Source organism: Pseudonaja textilis, chromosome Z (assembly GCF_049901715.1).
Source record: "Pseudonaja textilis isolate UNSWEBS1 chromosome Z, rPseTex1.2, whole genome shotgun sequence".
Taxonomy (NCBI): domain Eukaryota; kingdom Metazoa; phylum Chordata; class Lepidosauria; order Squamata; family Elapidae; genus Pseudonaja; species Pseudonaja textilis.
In genome coordinates, this window is record NC_142008.1 from 132951502 (window position 1) to 132971492 (window position 19991).

Here is a 19991-nt window from a genome sequence, read left to right on the forward strand (position 1 = left end):
TTCTTGCCACATTTGTTAAGTGAATCACTGCAGTTGCTAAATTAGCAATCCGGTTAAGTGAATCTGACTTTTCCATTTGCTTGACAGAAGGTCGCAAAAGGTGATCACATGACACCGAGACACAGCAACTGTCGTAAATGTGAGTCAGTGGTTAAGCATCTGAATGTAAATCATGTGACCATGGGAATGCTACAATAGTCATAAGTCTGAAAAATGGTCACAAGTCACTTTTTTTCAGTGCCGTTGTAACTTTGAATGGTCACTAAGTGAACTGTTGTAAGTCAAGGACTGCCTATAGTACAGATACACAACTCTTTTGGTAAGAAAACTTCTTAGCATAAGCATGAAATGTGTGAAGAAGGAGGTAAAGCAGAAGAAACCAACCAAAAGAAACATGTGTCAAGGAACCAATGGTTGATTCTTAGGGTGTTAACTTCCTTAATCATAGCTGTATAAAATTTGTATTTGTGCATTGTTCAACGATCTTGGCTCCTTTAACTGCTAAGACCCTTTTGCTGAAGAACTCCAATAAAAGAAGCTAAAAATGCCATTCCTCGTGTCTGGTGGTCTTTATTGGCTTTGGTGCCAGGCTAGGACTTGTTTTGGGAACAACACTACTCCTCGACTTACAACCACAACTGAACCCCAAATTTCCATTGCTGAGCAAGGCAGTTAAGTGAGTTTTGCCCCATTTTACAGCCTTTCTTGTCACAGTTGTTAAGTAAATCACTGTGATTGTTAGCCATAGCGATAGCACTCAGACTTACATACCACTTCATGGCACTTCACAGCCTTCTCTAAACACAGTTTACAGAATCACAGCATTAGCCCAACAATCTGGGTCCTCATTTTATTGATCTCAGAAGCGTGGAAGGCTGAGTCAACCTTGAGCCGGTCAGGATTGAACTCCTGGAAGTTGGCAGAATTAGCGTGCAATACCGCATTCTAACCACTGCACAATCACAGTGCATTCACACATTGCCTGGCTTGTGTTGTTTTTTTACTCTTTATAATTTAAACATGGTTATTAAGTGAATCTGGCTTCCCCATTGACTTCGCTCATCAGAAGATTACAAAAAATGATCACATGACCCTGGGACACTGCAATTATCATAAATATATGCCAAGATTACAAATTTTGATTACATGACCATGGAGATGCTGCAATGGTCATAAATGTGAAAAGCAGTTATAAATCACTTTTTTTCAGTGCTGTGGTAACGTCAAATGGTCATTAAACGAATGATTGTAAGTCAAGGGCTATATGTATTATAGCAGGAGAGGACTGTCATGCCTCTGGTGGAGACTGACTTTGAGGGAGAGAAGGAACAGCCTACAGGGAGTGGAAGTGTGACTCTGGAGGTTGTGGAGGAGGCTGGGGAAGGGCAGAGGTCGGCTGGCAGTCAGAGGAGGACCCAGGCCCATCCCCTCTCCATCCTAGGGCACACAGGGAGGAGAGGATAAGGGAGAGATGTAGTCTTCTCGGGAGGAAATGGTTTGATTCTCTTCATGGGCTGCAGCTGTGACAATTGAATAAGAGTATGGACCTGCGTATGGGCGAACACTGGAAACAAAGTGTGGAAATATCTCTAGTTTATGGTTTCTCTCTGAGTTTGGCTCCTTCCCAGTGTGTGTTCTGTTATCTCCAGCCCTTATCTTGCCTGGCTTATGTTGTTTTTTACTCTTTATAATTTAAACGGCATTTTCCTCCTACTGGTAACTGCTCATGTGGGAGTTTTTTTGTCTCTAGTCAAGGATATTTGGCGCTTAGAAGCAAAGTGAAGGAATAAAAGGACCTTCATCTGTTTTTGGGGACTGTGTTTATTTTGTATCCCACCCTGGGTCATCACATGGACATTCTGGAGCCTTCTACAACTTTTAGGTCTTAACTCTTATCAGATTAGATCACAAAGCTACTGGCAAAGAATTTTGAGAATTATCTATAGTATCTAGAGAAATAAAGCTTGCTACATAGCAATAACACTTATATACTGCTTCACAGTGCTTCGCAGCCCTCTTTAAGAGGTTTACAGAGTCAGCCTATTGGCCCCAACAATCCAGGTCCTCATTTTACCAAACTCGGAAGGAGGGAAGGCTGAGTCAACCTTGAGCCAGTGAAAACTGCTGGCAGCTGGCAGTCAGCAGAAGTAGCCTGCAGTAGCCTCCATCCTCAGAGGAAAACATTCTGATAAAATCTCTATCAAGAACGCAGATAGAATGCCTCAAAATAAAACAAAAAGGCTTGCTTTTGATTTGCTAGAACATAGAAAAAAAGTCCTACAGCTTGGTTGGTGTGAAGTGGAACTTGGCAGCTATCAGAAAGGGACACTCACAATCAGTGGCCTTTGGACCCTACACTTTGCTATAATTCAGTTGGAAAAAAAGAGTGCTGGAACTAAAGGGGTAGAAGCTGGACTTGGTCATGATAAGCGTACAAACAATGAGGAGAAATGAATTGTAAAAAGTAAGGAAAGCCACAGAGTCTGGAAGAACCATCCCCTTGCTGGGAGAAGTAAAAAAGGAGTCACATTAGCTGCATTTGCAAACATATGACTTACTATTCACCATATTTAAGCCTCCCGCAGTGTGCTTGATTAATGGGTCAATGTCTTATGCAAACTCAGAAAAATGAGCTAATGGGGTAAACTGGGGTTAGAGCAGTCATGTGTAAATGTGTTGGCAAACACAACGTTAGAGAATAAAATAAAGTGAAAATACGTTTAATATTCTAGGCTTTTCTGACAATCTGATGATAAAAAAAACAAGAGATATGTAGGCCCATTAAAAAAAGAAACAGTTGATGAATTGGAGGAATGGGGATGATGCTGAAAAAACAGACAAGGATATTTAATTGGAATGTGCGAACTAAAGACATGGTTTGAGTTGAAGATTTCTGAATTTTTGCCTTCCTTACAAAGAAATGGGGAACCATGATAGTTAAATACAACTGTGAAAGAAAGATTTACATGGATTTTCTATGCTCTCCCTTCCTTCCAAAGGTCCTCCACTCAATTTCTTGCTTTGATTAAAAAAGAAAAAATAGAAAAAGCATAGCAAATCACTCAGATTGATTTGCAGTAGGGAAGGGTTATCGGCTGCCAGGTAACCAATAAAGAACTGCTATTGATAAAAGAGAATATTTGTAGCTCAGGGGTGGAACTGTGTGATTCTTGATACTCTCTGAGCTTAGCTGTTTTCTTGCAGATGTTTCATTATCCAACTAATGCTGTGATGATACTGCCTAGTTGAGTAATGAAACATCTGCAAGAAAACAACCAAGCTCCCTCTGCTTCTCTTTCCTTTAATTGGGAGAGAGGGGAATCAGGATTATGCTTTAACTAGCTGAGCTGTATGAGTCTCTAACAACAACAAAAAAATCTTCAGTTGGCTTGCTTTCCTCTTCTCTTTTTCCTTTCCTGCCATCTGTTTTTAGACTGTAAGATGGTTGGTTGTCTTTCGTCGAAGAGTATGGCCGAAACGGCTCAAATGAATGCATCAACAAAGGCACAATCGAGCTTTCTTCAAAGACAAGATGATCAACCAACAATGTGCAGGGAGCCTACCATTTTCACTATTGAGTTTGCAGACTCAGTTCCCAGAATCCACAAAGATGAGGCAGCCAAAATTCATTGACAACATCTGCTGGGGAGACGAAGAGTATGCTAAAATTTTGGATCAACTTGGGGTACCTAGGAACTCTTGTTCCTATTTTACTTCTTGGTCGGTGGAGGGGAAGTAACTTTGCCCATTTGAAGGACATCATAATTTTAGAACTCCTATTGTCCTACCACTCAAAATATTTATTATAACAAGTGCCTCCTCTCAATGCAAATATTTAGCTCCAAAATCACCCTGCTTCGACTCAGGCTGTTTGAAAAGGCATTGAAATTATGGGAGGTTCATCAACAGGGCTGGTGGGCACCAGATTGGAGGAGACAAATGAGAATAAGAGTACTTCCACATCTGTGGGGGGAGATACTTTATCTTAATGGGAGGTAGGCCTAAGCTGGCGGGGCGGAGGGTAGGGAGAGGGAGAGATTGATGACAGGTGTAAGATTTTGGATTTGGAATAGCATTGGGGTTGGGGGCTAAGTTAGCTTAATGGAGCAGAAGTGCAGTTTGGCAGGGGTGCAGCTCAGAGCGGGGCTTGCATACCGTTGAGAGAAGCACTTAAAGCACTCATTCTCAGAAGAGCAGAATTAAGAGGGGTTAGTGAGACAGATGGGAAATGCAAAGCTTTCTCTTATTTTCTCCAGGGACTCTGAATAACGCCTACTAATTAAAACATCGGTAAGGAGAGAGTGTAGGCATGGGTGTGCCCATATGTGTGTTGTATGTGTAAATATATACACGAAGAGGGTGAGAAAATCCCTTCCTCACCACCACCATTCCTCCCCCCACCCACTTCCAAATGCCACCATTCCCCTGGCTGAAAATGCCAGCAATTAAATTCTTGTGCTCCAGAGAACAGAAGACAGTTTCTCAGGCAAGACCACCAACCAGTTGGTTTGGCTCCTGTCCCTCTGATTACAGAAAGTTGCCTGGTGGGCAAAAACCATGCCAGTTTCTCTACGTGCAGTGGCAAGAAACACAACTGCATTTTTATTTTTCCTTACACTCAGGGCCTTTACGTTAGAAGTGCAAAGAAAGCGTCAGGAATTTCATGATGCTTGATACCTTTGGAATCCAGAATAACAAAATAACAGGGATGAAAGGGACCTTGGAGGTCTTCTAGTCCAACCCTTGCTCAAGTAGGAGATCCTATACCATTCCAGACAAATGGCTGTCCAATCTCTTCTTAAAAACTTCCAGTGTTGGAGCATCCGCAACTTCTGGAGGCAATGAGTTCCACTGATTAATTAATCTAACTGTCAGTATAGTTCTCCTTGGTTCTAGGTTGCTTCTCTCCTTGATTAATTTCCATCCGTTGCTCCATATCTTCTCCAGGATGGATTGGGCCAACCTCTTCCACCCTGCTCCCCTCTCATGCACCTTCCCTTTCATTTTTTGCAACCTGGCCCCCATGTCTTTCCTTGAAATCCCCCAAATTGCCTCTTAAATAAGATTCCTATCCTGCTAACCACAAACATTCCATGCTAAGATTGAATAGGTCTTTGAACTGGCCCAAGTTATGTACACCTGGATTTATGGAGGTACTCTGTTAGATGATGATTAGATCTTTAGTCGTTACAAAATCCAGTAATAGCTTTGCTTCATTTTCAGATTCTTCTGACTGGGGTACTAGATTTCTGCCTCCACCCCTCATCCTACTCTGATAGCATTAGCAATAACAATCTGTGCTTATAAATAAATAAAATGTGATGCCTTGCAATTATACAATTGCCCCAGGGCTAGCTCAAGTTTTGCTGAAGTTCACTAGAGACTTGTGTATCCAGAGAATATGAGGCATAGTCTCTTCAGGAGGGTATAATTATTCCATAGTTGCATAATAACTAAATATAGTGTAAAGCAGGGATCCCCAACCCCTGGTATAAGTTCAAGGCTGGGCTGCAGCCCATTCAGAATCGGACCCCAGAAGTGGTGTGGGCACAAAATTGCATTTGTGAAGGGGAAAAAATGAAACTCTGATTTTGGTTTTGTTGATTAGAAAGATTTGGTGTTATAGAAATGGCAAATATGTAAAAGCAAAAAGTTGAAATTGGAGTGTTTTTATCTTGTACTGTGCTAGGAAGAGTTGGAAGTCAATGCTCCCTTTTCTTCCTTTTTCTGTTCCCCCTTGTATTTCACACCCCATTTTCCCGTTCCCTTTCTTTCCCTATTTTCTTTCCTTTTTTATTGTATTTTATATAATAAAAATAAAAAATGGAAACTGCATTTGTGAAAATGGTGCATGCACGCGTGAAGCCATCCTCTCTCCACACCCTGCACCACCGCCGAGCCGGAAAATTTGGGGATCACTACTGTAAGCCACAGCCCCACCGTTATTATCTACCTCTGCTAAATTACCGATTCTATATGTGTGTTTGTCATGGCAAAGCATGCTTTATTTTAAAAAGGAAAGTAAAATGACATTGCAAAGGTGCTTTTTCAAAAGGCAAACGGACTTCTTTCTCCTTGAAGACGTTTCGCTCCTGACTGAAGTTTCTTGGAAGAGAAGTGACATGTATTCAGCTGCCTTTTGAAAAAGTATCTGTGGTACAACCATTACCTGGATGACTGAGAATCTCCATAGAAAGTAAAATGTCCATTATATGACTTGGTGTTCATGAATTTCAGCCTCTTGGGCTTTCAGGAGGGAGAACAGAAACAAAATGTTTCTGTTGATGGATGGAAATGCTTGCCTACAGATGGTAGCATGCTTTATTCTGTAACATATTTTATTCTGTACAAGCTGTCCGCTCTTTTTATATACTGTGGTTTCCGAGAGTATTCTGAACCATGATACTGTTCTGTCCTGATACCTCTCAAAGAACGCATATAGGTAGTCCTTGACTAAACAACTATTTCTTTAGTGACCCTCTAGAGTTATTGGCATTGAAAAAAGTGACTAACAGCCAGTTCTCAAACTCATGACTGTTGCAGGATTATCCACATTCACATGATCAAAATTTGGGTGCTTGGCAACCAACATCTATTTACGATGATTGCAATATTCTGAGAGGGTCACGTGATCATCATTTGCGACCTTCCCAGCTCGATTTTGACAAGCGAAGTCAGTGGGGAAAGCCAGATTTCCTTAACGGCTGCATGATTCACTTATTTGCAGTGATTCGCTTAACAACAGTGGCAAAAAAGGTCATAAAATCATGTGCAACTCACTTAATAATTGTCTTGCCTAGCAGTGGAAATTCTGGTCCTGCAGTGGTGCTAAGTTGAGGACTAACTGGACAGGTAATCCTCGACTTAGAATTCCAATTATGTTATCCGGTTACCAAATATCTTGCAGTCATAAATCATAGCAGTCATAAGTCAGTTCCAAACATGACCAGACCTGGTTTTATGACAATTTTTACAATGGTCATTAAGAATCACATGGCGGTAAGTCTGAATCCACTTTCCTGGGTGTTGTTTTTAAAAAAAATCAGAAATCAGCAAAACACTCACAAATTGTGGTCATGTAACCCCAGGCCACTACAACCAGTTGTAAATGTGAATCAGTTACAAGTCCCTGAAATGCAGTCGTAACCACAAAAGAGGGTACTTGTGTATGTTGTGTAAGTGTATGATATTTTATAGTGACCTGAAGTGTTTTGTGGACTGTAAGGCAGACTCTGAGGTTGTTATAATAACTCTGAACAGTTGACAAACAATCGGTCCTAAATTGAAGATTATCTGTACTACAGATTGTAAATGGTTACAGGATAGCCTCTTGCAGAGTTTGTGAATGTAGTGTAGCTTCATGTAGTGTAGTGAATGTAGTGTAACAGTAGAATAGCTTCCTATCCCTCAACCTAGCACTGTCTCCAGTTGTGTGGGAATCCAGTTTCCATAATTCCTAGCTAGTGTTTGATTCAGAATAGACTGGAGATCTATTGATAGTAGAACTCTCAACAAAATGTCCAGGCAAAAAAGATATCTACTGCAAACTCTATGTGGCATCAGGAAGGGCATCCAGCCAGTAAATGCTCGGCTTCTTCCAGTCACTCCGACACTACTCCGAATTAAGGGATTAGAGAGTCATAAAAAGGGAGTTTGATATTATCATGGCGATGTTACAAATATGCCACTATTTTCATGTATGAAACTTGGAATATATCAGCTCCTAAAGAGCTGGCCGTGTCACAAGTGAATTTCCCTTGGTTTGGTTTGTTGTAGATTCCTACACAGTTTGCTAATATTGCTAGTTTAACTCTAATTGCCCCCCTTCTCAGCTGGCACTCTCCCAAAATGCTGCTGATTAACATTTAGCCCTGACCAACATCACTCTCCAACCCTGCCTGCTTGCAGCCCCGTCACTCACCACAGCTGCTGCTGTCTCCAGCCCCATGGAGCCCCAGCTCAGAATGAGGACCAGGAAACTCATGACAGTCATCCTGTTAGCACAAAAACAAAACAAAAGCCATTCAGATGAGCATGGAGATCAAGATGGGGGCGGCAAGGGGGGTTAGGTTCTGCCTGGTAGTTTCCATATCTCCAAAAACTTCACGGAGAGCAAAAATGGTTTATTTTCATATCCTGCTAACCATGGCACCAAGGCCTGCTTCTAATCATTTTTTTTTTTAAGAAAAAAAAAAAGGCTGTCTTAATAACAGAGTCTTCATCTCATTCCCAGTCTATTCCAATGGCTACCTAAATTTATTCTTAGCTATTTCAGGGTAAAGTTAGTGCTTTCCATCTTTTCCCAGTATAAGTCTTGCTACGGGAACAATCTAAGATGCCCCATTCATGAAGATGATGAGGAGTCAAGAGCTATATCTATTTAATCTCCTATTCCATTGCAGCTGCTGAAGCCCATTTTGGACTGGGCTTCAGAAGAGAATGGCTATCTGTTTTAAGCAGATAGATCTGACACACACTTTCCAAAGCTCCATGCAGGCAACACATGGATTCACTGTATATAAAAGTAATCCTTGACTTAGTTGCTTACTTATTTATATTTCATATTTCTTAAGCCACCCATCTCCCTCAAAGAGAGGCTTTGGGTGGTGTACACTATCATATGAAATGCAAAATATTTTAAAACACTTATGCTATATTATATTACGTTCATATTATTGCTTGCTTTTTTTGATGTATTGTAAATGGTTTTGAACTACAAATCATTCAAATATATAAATATTTATTTAATTAATTAAAGCGATAAGCTGTTTACAGCTATTTTGCTTCAAATAAATGCACAGAGATGCCCCAGCGGCACATTGCAACAGGTATGGTTGGAGCAAAATCATGAAAGATGTTATGGCTTTTCCCACACTAAAATACTTTCTGTGTAAACCAGTGTTGGCTGGGGAATTCTGGGAATTGAAGTTCACACATGTTAAAGTTGCCAAGATTGAGAAACACTGCAGTAAACCATTTATAATATTGAAATGTTCCCTAAAGGGATTCATTTAAATTACAATTTTAAATGAGTATTTTAAATGACCTATTTTAAATGAGCATTATTACAGTCCACAACAACACTGTACACGATCTCTTTTTTTCCTTCATTTTTGTTTATAATGAAGCAATAAATGAGTTATAATATGCTAAGTAGGAAGCTAATAACAATCACTGAATTTTCCATATGAACGAATTTAGGGCTCATATAAGTCAAACTAGCTTATGATGTAATTGAGCCCAGAATTACAAATGTAAATCATTCCAGTCATTAAATATGTCACTGTGTGATTGTGCTCAATTTTGCCACCTTTTTTGCAGCAGCCGTTAAGTTAACCCATTGTCCTCAATGGGTGTTTTAGACCAGAAACTGGAAATAAATGCCGGTTTCTAGGGAGGGAAATGTCATAAAATTGCAGTCATGTGATCATGGGGCGTTAAGTATACACCGGTTGCCAAGTGCCCCAAAGAGGCTTTTTTTCTGAACTGAAGAAGCTTCTTGGATGAGAAGCGAAATGTCTTCAAGGAAAAACGAAGTCCAGTTATCTTTTGAAAAAAGCACTTTTCGGACAACTATGACCTGGATGATTGAGAATCTCCATAGACAAGTACCTAAAATGCAACCACATGATTATGGACGTAGGCCTGACTGTCAAAATTTAAAATTTGGGTTAATAGCCTTCGGGAGGTCTGTTGTAACTTCAAGCAGTCACTAAGTGAACAATCATAAGTAATATCCTGGATTAGGATATTGGCTGTCTTGTTATCGTTAGTCACGAAGTCATGTCCGCCCCATTGTGGACCATAGACAACATTCCTGCAAGCCTTCCTGTCCTCTACCATTCCCCCAGAGTCCATTTAAGCTCATACCAACTGTTTCAGTGGCTTTCTAGAAGTCCAATAAATGTGTTATTAAAATGTCTTGAATTCAAGAAGCTTTCTTGATGCAGCTCTCCTTATTTATTTTATTTTACTTATTTGATTTGTCAATCACTTACAGGATAATAGGTATAAGAATAAACATGAGTATGAATACAGGAAAATAGGTATGAATAAATGGGGACAATAGGACAGGGACGGTAGGCACGATTGTGCGCTTATACACGCCCCTTACAGACCTCTTAGGAATGGGGGGTGAGGTCAATAGTAGATGGTTTAAGGTTAAAGGAGTCGGGGTTTGAGGATGTAACAACAGAGTCAGGAAGTGCCTTCCACTCTGTTGCTGAAGTTGTACTTTCTGCAATCAAGTTTGGAGCAGTTTACATTGAGTTTGTATCTGTTGTGTGCTCTTGTATTGTTGCAGTTGAAGCTGAAGTGGTCATTGCATCATACCCTCCTCCCAGTCTATTTTTGGATGTGGTCTCTAAAAGACCCATAGACCCATGCTCAGAAATAGTCCTAGTGATAAGTTCTTAATGTCAACTCATAAAATATTTCTATGGTCTTTTTAGAATTGCCTACAGAAAGGAAGGGGGGAGCAGTGCAGTGCAAACCGAAACTGCGTTCCATAAATGTTTTCAAAGATAGTAACTAGGTGACTGAAGTTTCTCCTGTGCAAACTTCTAACTGGAGAGCATGATTGATGACTCTTGGCTATGAATGTGTCCCATTGGAGAATATGAATTACGATACACCCAGGGGGTGGGGGAAAACCAGGGTCATGGTTTTATGTGCCTTAGATTCGGCTACACCCAGGCAGTGCCGGACATTTTAACTCCCAATAAATCCCTTTTTTTAAGTTTTGGAAGTGTGGCTCGAGACTCATGATTTAAATGGGGGTAACTGCCAGAATCCTGACACCTAACATGAAGCACTTCCATACCAGTAACTTGACAGAACTTCTCCATCTTGAGCATTAAGATAAGAATGCTTGCAAGGCCCTATGCAGATTAGCATTCCTTTGTCAGGAGAGAGAAAATTATAGGTGGCCCTTGACTTACGACCACAATTGATCCCACAATTTCTCTCATTAAGTGAGTTTCCCCCCACTTTGCAGCCTTTCTCGCCCCAGTGGTTAAGTGAATCGTTGGAGTTGTTACATTAATAAGACAGTTGTTAAGTGAATCAGGCTTCCCCACTGTCCTTGCTTTCAGAAGGTTGCAAAAGGGGATCACATGATACCCCCCCCCCCCGGGACACTGCAACCGTCATGAGTCAGATGCCAAGCATCACCATTTTGATCCCATGAACATGGGGATCCTGCAAGGGTCGTCCGTTGAAAGATGATCATGAGTCACTTTTTTCAGTGCCATTGCAATTTCAAATGGCCACTAAACAAACTGGTGTAAGGTGAGGACGAACAATATGGTAGTAAATTTTCTGCACTAAAGCAGGGATCTGCAGCCTTAAACACTCGAAGAGCGATTTGGACCCGTTTCCCACAGGAAAAACACACACACACACACACACACCAGGAGCCACAAAACCTGAGTGGGCGTGGCCAACTCGATCACTTACTCCCACCCAGTCACATGACCCTCCCTAGCCACGCCTACCTAACTGGTCCTTAGGGCAGAGAACCGGTTGTTAAAAACACCAGGAAGCACAAAACCCTTTTGACATCTCTCTCTCTCCCCCCCTCCCATCCCTCTCTCTTTTCCCCCATCTCTCCCCCTCTCTCCTCCCCCTCTGTATCTCTCCTCTCTCCCTCTCTCTTTGTATCTCTCTCTCCCCCCTCTCTCTTCCCCTGTCTCTCTGTCTCTCTTTCCCCCTTTCACTTCCCCTCTCTCTGTATCTCTCTCTCTCTCTTTATGTCTCTTTCTCCCTCCCCCGCTCTTCCTTTCTCTCCGTCTCCTCTCTCCCCCTCTCTCTGTACTCTCTCCGTGTCTCTCTACGCTTGTGTGTTGTCTGTCTGTCTGTCTCTCTCTCTCTGTATCTGTCTCTCTCTTCCTCCCTTTCTCTGAATTTCTCCCCACTCTCCCTCTCTGTTTCCCCCTCTTTCTCTCCCTCTCTCTCTGTATCTCCCTCTCTATCTTCCCCCATCTCTCCCCCCTCTTTCTGTATCTCTCTACGTCTATGGTGTGCCTTTGTTGTGTTTTGGCGGACCCCAGCTGCTCACTTGAAGAGGGTATCCCTACTTGTGTGCACCCTCCCGGCCCTGCCGCAGCCACCCCTGGGGGTCATGACTAGAAGGAGGGAGAGGAGGAGGAGGGTTGCCGAAAAGGAAACCTTCACCGCAACTCGCACTAGCTCCCCAGCCAGTCCGAATTTCCCAAAAGTTGCCAAGAAGAAAGAAAAAGAGTAGCAAAGAGCCCCAAGGAGAGCTAGTTGGTTGGCCCAGCTTCAGAGAGAGAGAGAGAGAGAGAGAGAGAGAGAGAGAGAGAGAGAGAGAGAAGTTGACAGCCAAGCATCCTTGGTGAGTTCATTCTGGCTTTCTCTGAGCTTCTTTACTCCTCTAGCGGAGTGATGCTGTTGGCGACTTTCATTGAAAAGCATCCCCCGGGCAGTGAAAGTCCCCCATACAAGTTTTAAAGCCATGGCCGGCTGCTGTGGACCCATCCCCCTTTCCCGTTCCCACCCCGCCAGCCCTCAGGTAAGCGAGGCTGGCGTCAGTCGTGGCTGTGTCAGGCCAGGTTCTCGGGTCAGAGAGCAGCTTGTGAGTCTCCCCAAGTGACCGAGGCATGCCCAGCACCAACCAGGGCTGGAAGAAGCTCCAGCAAGAGTGAGGAATCAGAGAATCAGCCCCGGACACTTCTCCCTTCCCTGCTGTCGCCCTTATGTGCTCAGGCCAGGCGAGGAGTGACTGGGAGTGGCGGGCGAGTGGCGGGGTCATCCAGGGGTGGGACCACCAGACAGGGAGCCATAATAGAGGGCCCAAAGTACCCAATGCGACTCTGGAGCCACGGGTGCCAACACCTGGACTAAAGGAATGTACATTAACACAGCTAGGAAGAAGAGCCTCGCAGTCCGACCAATTGTGGGATGGTCACACCACAATAAAGATTACATCTGAATTTAAAAACAGCTTTTGAACTGAAAGGCACAGTTCTGGATCCAAGGGGAGCTTTTACACAATTGGCTGTGAATTTCATTATACAATTTCTGTGACTGAGCTGACGAACAAGGCTTTTCTGTCAAGTGATGTCTGACTAAGACGATACAAAGGAATGTTAACAATCACAATGATTGTAGGTGATGCTCCGCAGAGCAACAAGCCAGCAGGAGTGGGTTCGAGTACCAAAGAGACTTACTTAGGTACAGGGCCACATCAGTATTGCCAAACAGTGTACAGGTAGTTCTTGACTTACAACAGTTCATTTAGTGACTGTTGGAAGTTACAACAGCACTGAAAAAGTGACTTATGATCGTTTCTCACACTTATGACAATTGCAGCATCCCCGTGGTCAAGCATTTTACAGTCAGATGCTGAACAACTGAACAACTGGTTCACCTTTATGACAGTTGCAATGTCCTGGGGTCCTTTTGTGACCTTTTGACAAGGGGGAAGCCAGAGTAACTTAACAACATGGTTATTAATTTGATAACTGTAATGATTAACCTAACAAATGTGGCAAGAAAAGTCGTAAAATGAGGCAAAACCCATGTAATAAATTTCTCACAGCAACATAGTTTTTGTGCTCAGTTGGGGCAGTAATCTGTATTCCAAACCTTTTCCCACTTAAATCTACACATGAGACAAATATGTCTTAACAGCTTAATTTTCCTCCTGTTAAATGTCCCCCTGGTGTTCCCTTTGCCTTATCCCCCAGTCCTTACCTAAGCAGCCACCCTGATCTTCTCCCAAAGTCACATTGTTGTTCCAGGCAGTTTTAAACTGGGTACAATCCGAAGCGCTCCACCAACCATTCTGTTAATGTGGGCAGGTGATTGGTAGGAGATGCAATCAACCTGGGTATCAGCCTCCATGATGTTTGCTTGCTGTTGGCTGCCATAGAAACGGGGAGGGGGGAACTTTGGTATTTGGTGGGGGGAAAGTTTGCTGGAGAGTGGAGATAATTTCTGTGCGGACCAAGTGTCAGGGGATACTCTCGTGTTCACTGGGCAACTGCATGGACTTGTTTATGCCCAGCTAAGGTCAACCATCTTGGCATACCAGATTGGGCGGGGTGGTGGTGAAAACACCTGAAGATGTACCCCACATGACACCATACTCTCTGGAGATTGGACGTCCAGTCTGTGTCCTCGGGGGAGGGAACTTAGGATAACTTTCAATATATAAATTTTGCACCTGTTGTCTCAGTTCTTGCTTTTCTTTCATTGCTATCACTTCTAACTCAAAGTACCTTTTCTCTGCAAACATGGAAACATGGGGGATTTCTTTCTTGGGTTTTGAATAGAAGCATGCCCGACACTGGGTTTGATTGGGGAACTCAGGCTAATGTAGCCAGGTTGTTTTTAAGCATCTCACAGCTGGACAGCGCTCTTTGGGTATTAAATAAGGTTGTGGGGTGTCTGGGTGCTTGAAAACAAGCTTGGTTAACAACTATTGATAGGAGAGGTGAGGCTGTCTTGTCTGCCACACACCCTCCCCATTCAAGTGGGTCTGTTTTGGAATGCACTCATCAAAACATTGCAGAACCATGAGTGAGTTTTCACAGACAGCTAAACCACCATTCCAGTCAAAACTCACTTCCTTCCTAAGTCCCACATCCCATTTTAACGGAAATGATTGGAAGAGAGGTTCCCTCCCCCCACGTTTTGTCCCAAAGGTGATTTTTCAAAAGGCAACTGGACTTTACTATTTTCCTTAAAGATGTTTTGCTTCTCATCTAAGAAGCTTCTTCAATTCTGGCTGAATGGTAGAAGAGGAATTTCTATTCCTTGCAGTCATCTGGTCGTTAGCACTCTTTCTGGGAATCATTGAGATCACTTGAAGGGTTATCTCTGCCCTCAGGGCCACCTGATTAGTGCAAATAGGTGTGGAATCTTCTTGGAATGTTTCTTGGAAAGTTTCCACCCCCATTTGAACTATTGAAGTGACCCTAAGGGCACAGATAAACCTTCAAGTGGCCTCAATGACTCTCAGAAAGAGTGCTAATGACCAGAGGACTGCAAGGAATAGAAATCCTTCCACCCTCCACCATTCAGTAAGAACCGAAGAAGCTTCTTGGATGAGAAGCAAAATCTCTTCAGGGAAAAAGAAAGTTCAGTTTACCTTTTGAAAAAGCATCTTTGGAACAATTATGACTTGGATGACCGAGAATTTCCATAGATGTTTTTTCACTGAGGATGAAATTTTGGTATGGGAGGAAAACAAATTCTAAGGAATACATCAACCCTAAAACACAGTGGCTTTATAAGCAGGTATGATGGGCTGTGCAATCAGCAAGTTTTATACTGTATGGGTTTCTGCTGACTCATAAATAAAATTTTAACTCAGCAGTAGAGAATGGCCCTCTAGCTAAATCCATTTCCTCACCAGTGATTTATAACATTCTTCTACTGTCATTGTGCTGAGATAACAGTAATGAGGGCAGGCTTTATAACCGGCTGGGTTATACTACAAGATGCTGCAAATCACCAGGAAGGAATGGCCATGGTGTACTTTAAAAAAAAATGGCCTTGCAATGAGAAAAAAAAAATTAAGGAGAAGGGAATAGGAGATAATGACTTTATATCTGTAGGATATCAGATTGAGGAACCCAGTTGTAAACCAAAGTTGGAAATTACATACTCCTGAACCAAGGTGGGGTTTTTTTTTTTTTTTTGGTCTCAGTAGCACAGCATAGTAAACCTTGATTAACTAAACTGAATTAACTTAATAACACAGAAGCCTAATTGGCTCAGAAAGGTTTGCATAATTGTCTGACCAAACACATCTGGTGCAAACCCAGCGTATATGAGGTATTTTGATGTGCAAGGTAACAAAATCTGAAAAATCATTGGAATTGGATGGCATATAAATTTAACAAATCATTATAGTGGATTGTATGTTCAGACAGATGTCAAGGCTGGATTTAGCAGTTTTAGCTACTCTCCCAAGGACCTGGGATAATTAGATCTTGTCGGATGGTGTTAAAGGCATTTTTGCAGGTGGCAAGTTGTTCCAAGTAAAGCTGCCTTTTGCAATTGACTGGTGCTGATTTTTGTCAATAGCGATGGGGTTCAAATGGTAATCCAGATACTTTGGGTTTGCACAGAAAGCATCTTTAATTATTGGTAAATAACCATTTTTCCATTATTCCTGCAGCTACTGGCCCATTCGTTGCTCAACCAGGACTTGCTAAGTCCTGGTTTACCAGATGTCCAGGAAGTCCAATAACTAGCACAGTCCTATTATTATCAGATCTGCTATCCTGTGAGATATCCTGCTATCTTTGCAGCATAGCTGTGAATAAATTGAATATTGCAAAGTTATCTCTCCCCAGTTTGCAGAAAATTCAATTAATCAGTGTGACTCTTTAGAACTGATTATTAAACATCCCTGGATATCTTTATAATACCTCATTACCTGTGGTTATATCTGATAGCAACCGTTTCCTCTATCTACTAAAAATCCCAAGACATTGGCTATCTTTAAAAGAATTTGATTTATTCTTTTGCAGCCATAACTGGGATGGATGATAGAAGATCAACCTAAATCTCCCTTGATCTAGGACAGCTCTGATAAGTTTGCTCTTGCTTTGTGCCCCCAATTTCTGTGCCCAAGTATGCCCACCAGGTGGTGCACTCACACGATTACCAGCCATTTGATCTGCTTTGCCAGTCCTAGTAAGATGAGGAGACAGATGATAAGGTCCAAGAGCAGCAGTAAGATGTAGGCCAACCACCTGAGGAGGTTAGAGAGCAACACAGTGAGTAAAACTGAAGAAGTGTCCTAACGGTCAGAAAATTTCTCCTTATTCCTAGGCTGGATCTCTCCTTGGTTACTTTCCATCCATTGCTTCTTGTCCTGCCTTTAAGAGCTTTGGAAAATAGGTTGTCCCCCTCGTCTTTGTGGCAGGCCCTTTGATTTTGGAAGACCATCTTCCATCAGAGTCCACCTTCCATCTATTTTGCCCTATTGTGGCATCTTTCATGCCCAAACGTTTGCTGCCTCATTTTCAACCATCTCAGATAGGATCTAAGATTCTCCACTGAACCTGAAAGAGTCAGATGCTTTATGGACACCAATGTATACATAACCGTTTTTGTCATTTTTTACTGTGGGCACACTGGTACACATTAAAAATGAAATTCTGTTACCTGCTTTCAAAAATACATACATACATACATAACACACATGTACACATGCTAAATGCATACATGCATGTATGTATATGTACACATATACATACACACATATACATATAAATAGATGCATTATATATATATATACATATATACATATATATGTATATATATATATATACACACACACACAGACACACACACACAGACACGTGTGTGTGTGTATGTATGTATGTATAAAAACCACTGTCCATCTTAAATATATATCAGAAATAGGAAACTTGAGAGTTCGCGAAGTTGATACTATATATGGAACAAAACTGTGACCGGATCTGTATGTTCTGCTTAGGATACCATGAAGTTCCTTCCAAAAGGTAACAAGGAAAACCAGCGGTGAAGAAGATGTGTCACACCCCAGACAATCCTGCAGACCCTGCTCAAGCATCGCTTATAATATGCCATGTCCTGGATAGAAGGGAGTAAACTGCCAATAATCTTTTCTGCTGTCCTCACCACTCTCTGCACCACCATCCTGTCTGAAGCAGTAACGCTTCCAAACCAGACTGTGATGCAATATGACAGGAAGCTCTTGATTGTCCCTCTATAGAAAGTGGTAAGGACAGGGGGAGGAAGATGTACTTTTCTCATGCGGTGCAGAAAATGCAGGCACTGCTGTGCCCATTTCACCAGTGTCTTGCTGTTGAGCAACCAAGCCAACCTACGCATTAGCTGCACACCCAGAAACCTGATGCTGCTAACCACCTCCACCGCTGAATCACTAATACTCAAATAAGTGTGGCTGTGCCTGCCTTTTCTTAAGTTGATAGACAATTATCTCTTTAGTTTTTCCAACATTTAAAACAAGGCTGTTTTTATTACACCAAATTCACCAAATCCTTTACCTCCTGTATATATGGTAGGATTCAGCTGGTTCTCACCAGTTGTTAAATTACTCCCCTGCCCGCGCTATCAAAGTGGATGCTGGGTGCTGCGCTGCATTGCAATGGAGAAACAGGCCACAGAGCAGCCAACACAAGGGAAGGAGAAGGCCGCTGTCTCTTTTTCTTCTCCCTGCTCCTCCTTCCCTTGTGCCGGCCACTCAGTTGCCCATTTCTCCATTGCAGCGCAGTGCAGTACCCAGGATCCATTTTGGTAGCACAGAGTGTGTGTGTAATTTAAGAACCAGTTCACCCAGGGTCAGGTTGGGCCACATCACCGACGATAGACAACCTGATCTTGGGCAAACTGGTTGTTAAATTATTTGAGTTTTAGCACCCAGTCTCTGCTTTCAACTACGCACTGAAGCAGCTCCTTGTCTCAGCCACATAGAGGCCAGTCTTAGTTTCTGCAACTTTTCTTTCCTTAAGTTGGTTCCTGAACTGTGATCAGATTTATTTTCATTAAATTATAGCCACACCACAGGCTTGAATCTTACCGGTAGTCTTCCAAATAGCCAACTTGTTCTGCTAGGATGCTGGCTCCTCCGCGGGCATCTTTCCAGAAGGGGATGCCATCCAAGGTCTGTGCTACTGCCTCAGCCTGGCGGCGTGTGTTCCGAACCACAGCCACCAGTTCAGTCCTCTGAGACAGCGTCTCCTCAAGCTGTGTCAGTTCCCCCCGTACTGTGGCTGAAATAAGTGCCACAGTTTCAGAAACCTATATGGGTGTAAGAAGATAAACATGCTGAGATACACCAAGAGGAAGAGAGTCATGTATATTATATGGTGTTGTGAGACATTCATGGTCTTGGCAGCAAATTGTAGATGTTCATCTACATGAAAAACTACACAAACAAATTCATGACAGAGTATGTTATTTGCCAAAAGTTCCCACTTCACCAGATAGCTCACAGCCAAGCTGCTTCTCAAGAATATACTATTTTTCCCCACCCATCCAATTTAAAAGTGGGGCAACCACCAAGAGCTTCTGATGAGCCACTATGATGAATGGATGCCTCCTAGAAAAGAGGGACACATTGTGGCTGAAAATGGCACTTGAATGTGGGATTTGGCCTGCCAAAATCTCTTTGGAGAAAGAAGAGATCACAAAATTACCCCTATATGTATTCCAAACAGTTGTTTTTTGTGTGTGAGCTGTTGGCTTGCAATTGGCTAGGGGTCATTGGATTCTATTGTGCTTAGAGCTGCTAATGTTGCCTGTGCAAACTCTAAGTTTGACTGAGACACAGTTTTTAATCATTGCGTATTTAATTTTTTTAGTTGTTTTTTAAACAGTGAGAACCTTCAGACTAGTAAGTTTTATTGAAATCACCAGGTGAGTTTTCTTTAATCCTTTGAGGAAAAAAAATAACTACGAGTTTAAAGATTTGTAACAAAAAGATTTTTTTTAAGAATACACAACACCAGAATGATGTAGTCTTGGCTTTAGAAAATTTTAAACAGATTAAGAGCTCAAATGAACTTGATTTAAGACTTTGAAATGAATTGAAAGGATCCTTTCTCATGGGAAAATTTATATGTTCATACTTCAAAATAACTGATAAGACAAAGGTTGGACACCAGAGGGCACCAAACACTACTTTTAAAAAGTTGTTTTTTTTTAAATGAATGAGTGTAGGACAGGGGTGGGCAAACTACGGCCCGCGGGCCACATCTGGCCCGTTGGACTGTCCAATCTGGCCCACCCCTGAAAAAAAATCGCAGAGCGTGGCATATTGCCCTGCGCCGCGTGGCCCCCAAAGCTGCAAAACAGTGCAGAGCGGTCTTGGGGTAGGAACGAAAAGAAGAACTTTGCAAAGGCCTCAGCTGGGAGTTCGAAATCACCTTCGAGTGCGATTTCTCCGAAGGTGAGTCCCCGCTGATCCCCCTTTTTTTCCCGGGGCTTCCAGGCTTAAACTTTGC

At 42.3% G+C, this 19991-nt stretch overlaps 1 protein-coding gene across 6 annotated transcripts in view; it reads right to left on the bottom strand.

Annotated features, from left to right (window-relative positions):
- Positions 1-19991, bottom strand: part of TTYH1 (tweety family member 1) — a 90726-nt gene that overhangs the window by 12035 nt on the left and 58700 nt on the right. For 5 of the 6 annotated variants that reach the window (XM_026712035.2, XM_026712036.2, XM_026712037.2 and 2 more), the window contains exons 4-6: positions 18566-18786; positions 16635-16730; positions 7922-7994 (exon numbers count right to left, since the gene is read on the bottom strand). In XM_026712035.2, the coding sequence (XP_026567820.1) occupies positions 7922-7994; positions 16635-16730; positions 18566-18786 (390 nt within the window). The remainder of the gene's footprint in view (positions 1-7921; positions 7995-16634; positions 16731-18565; positions 18787-19991) is intronic. The other variant, XM_087917961.1, reaches the window with a different exon arrangement.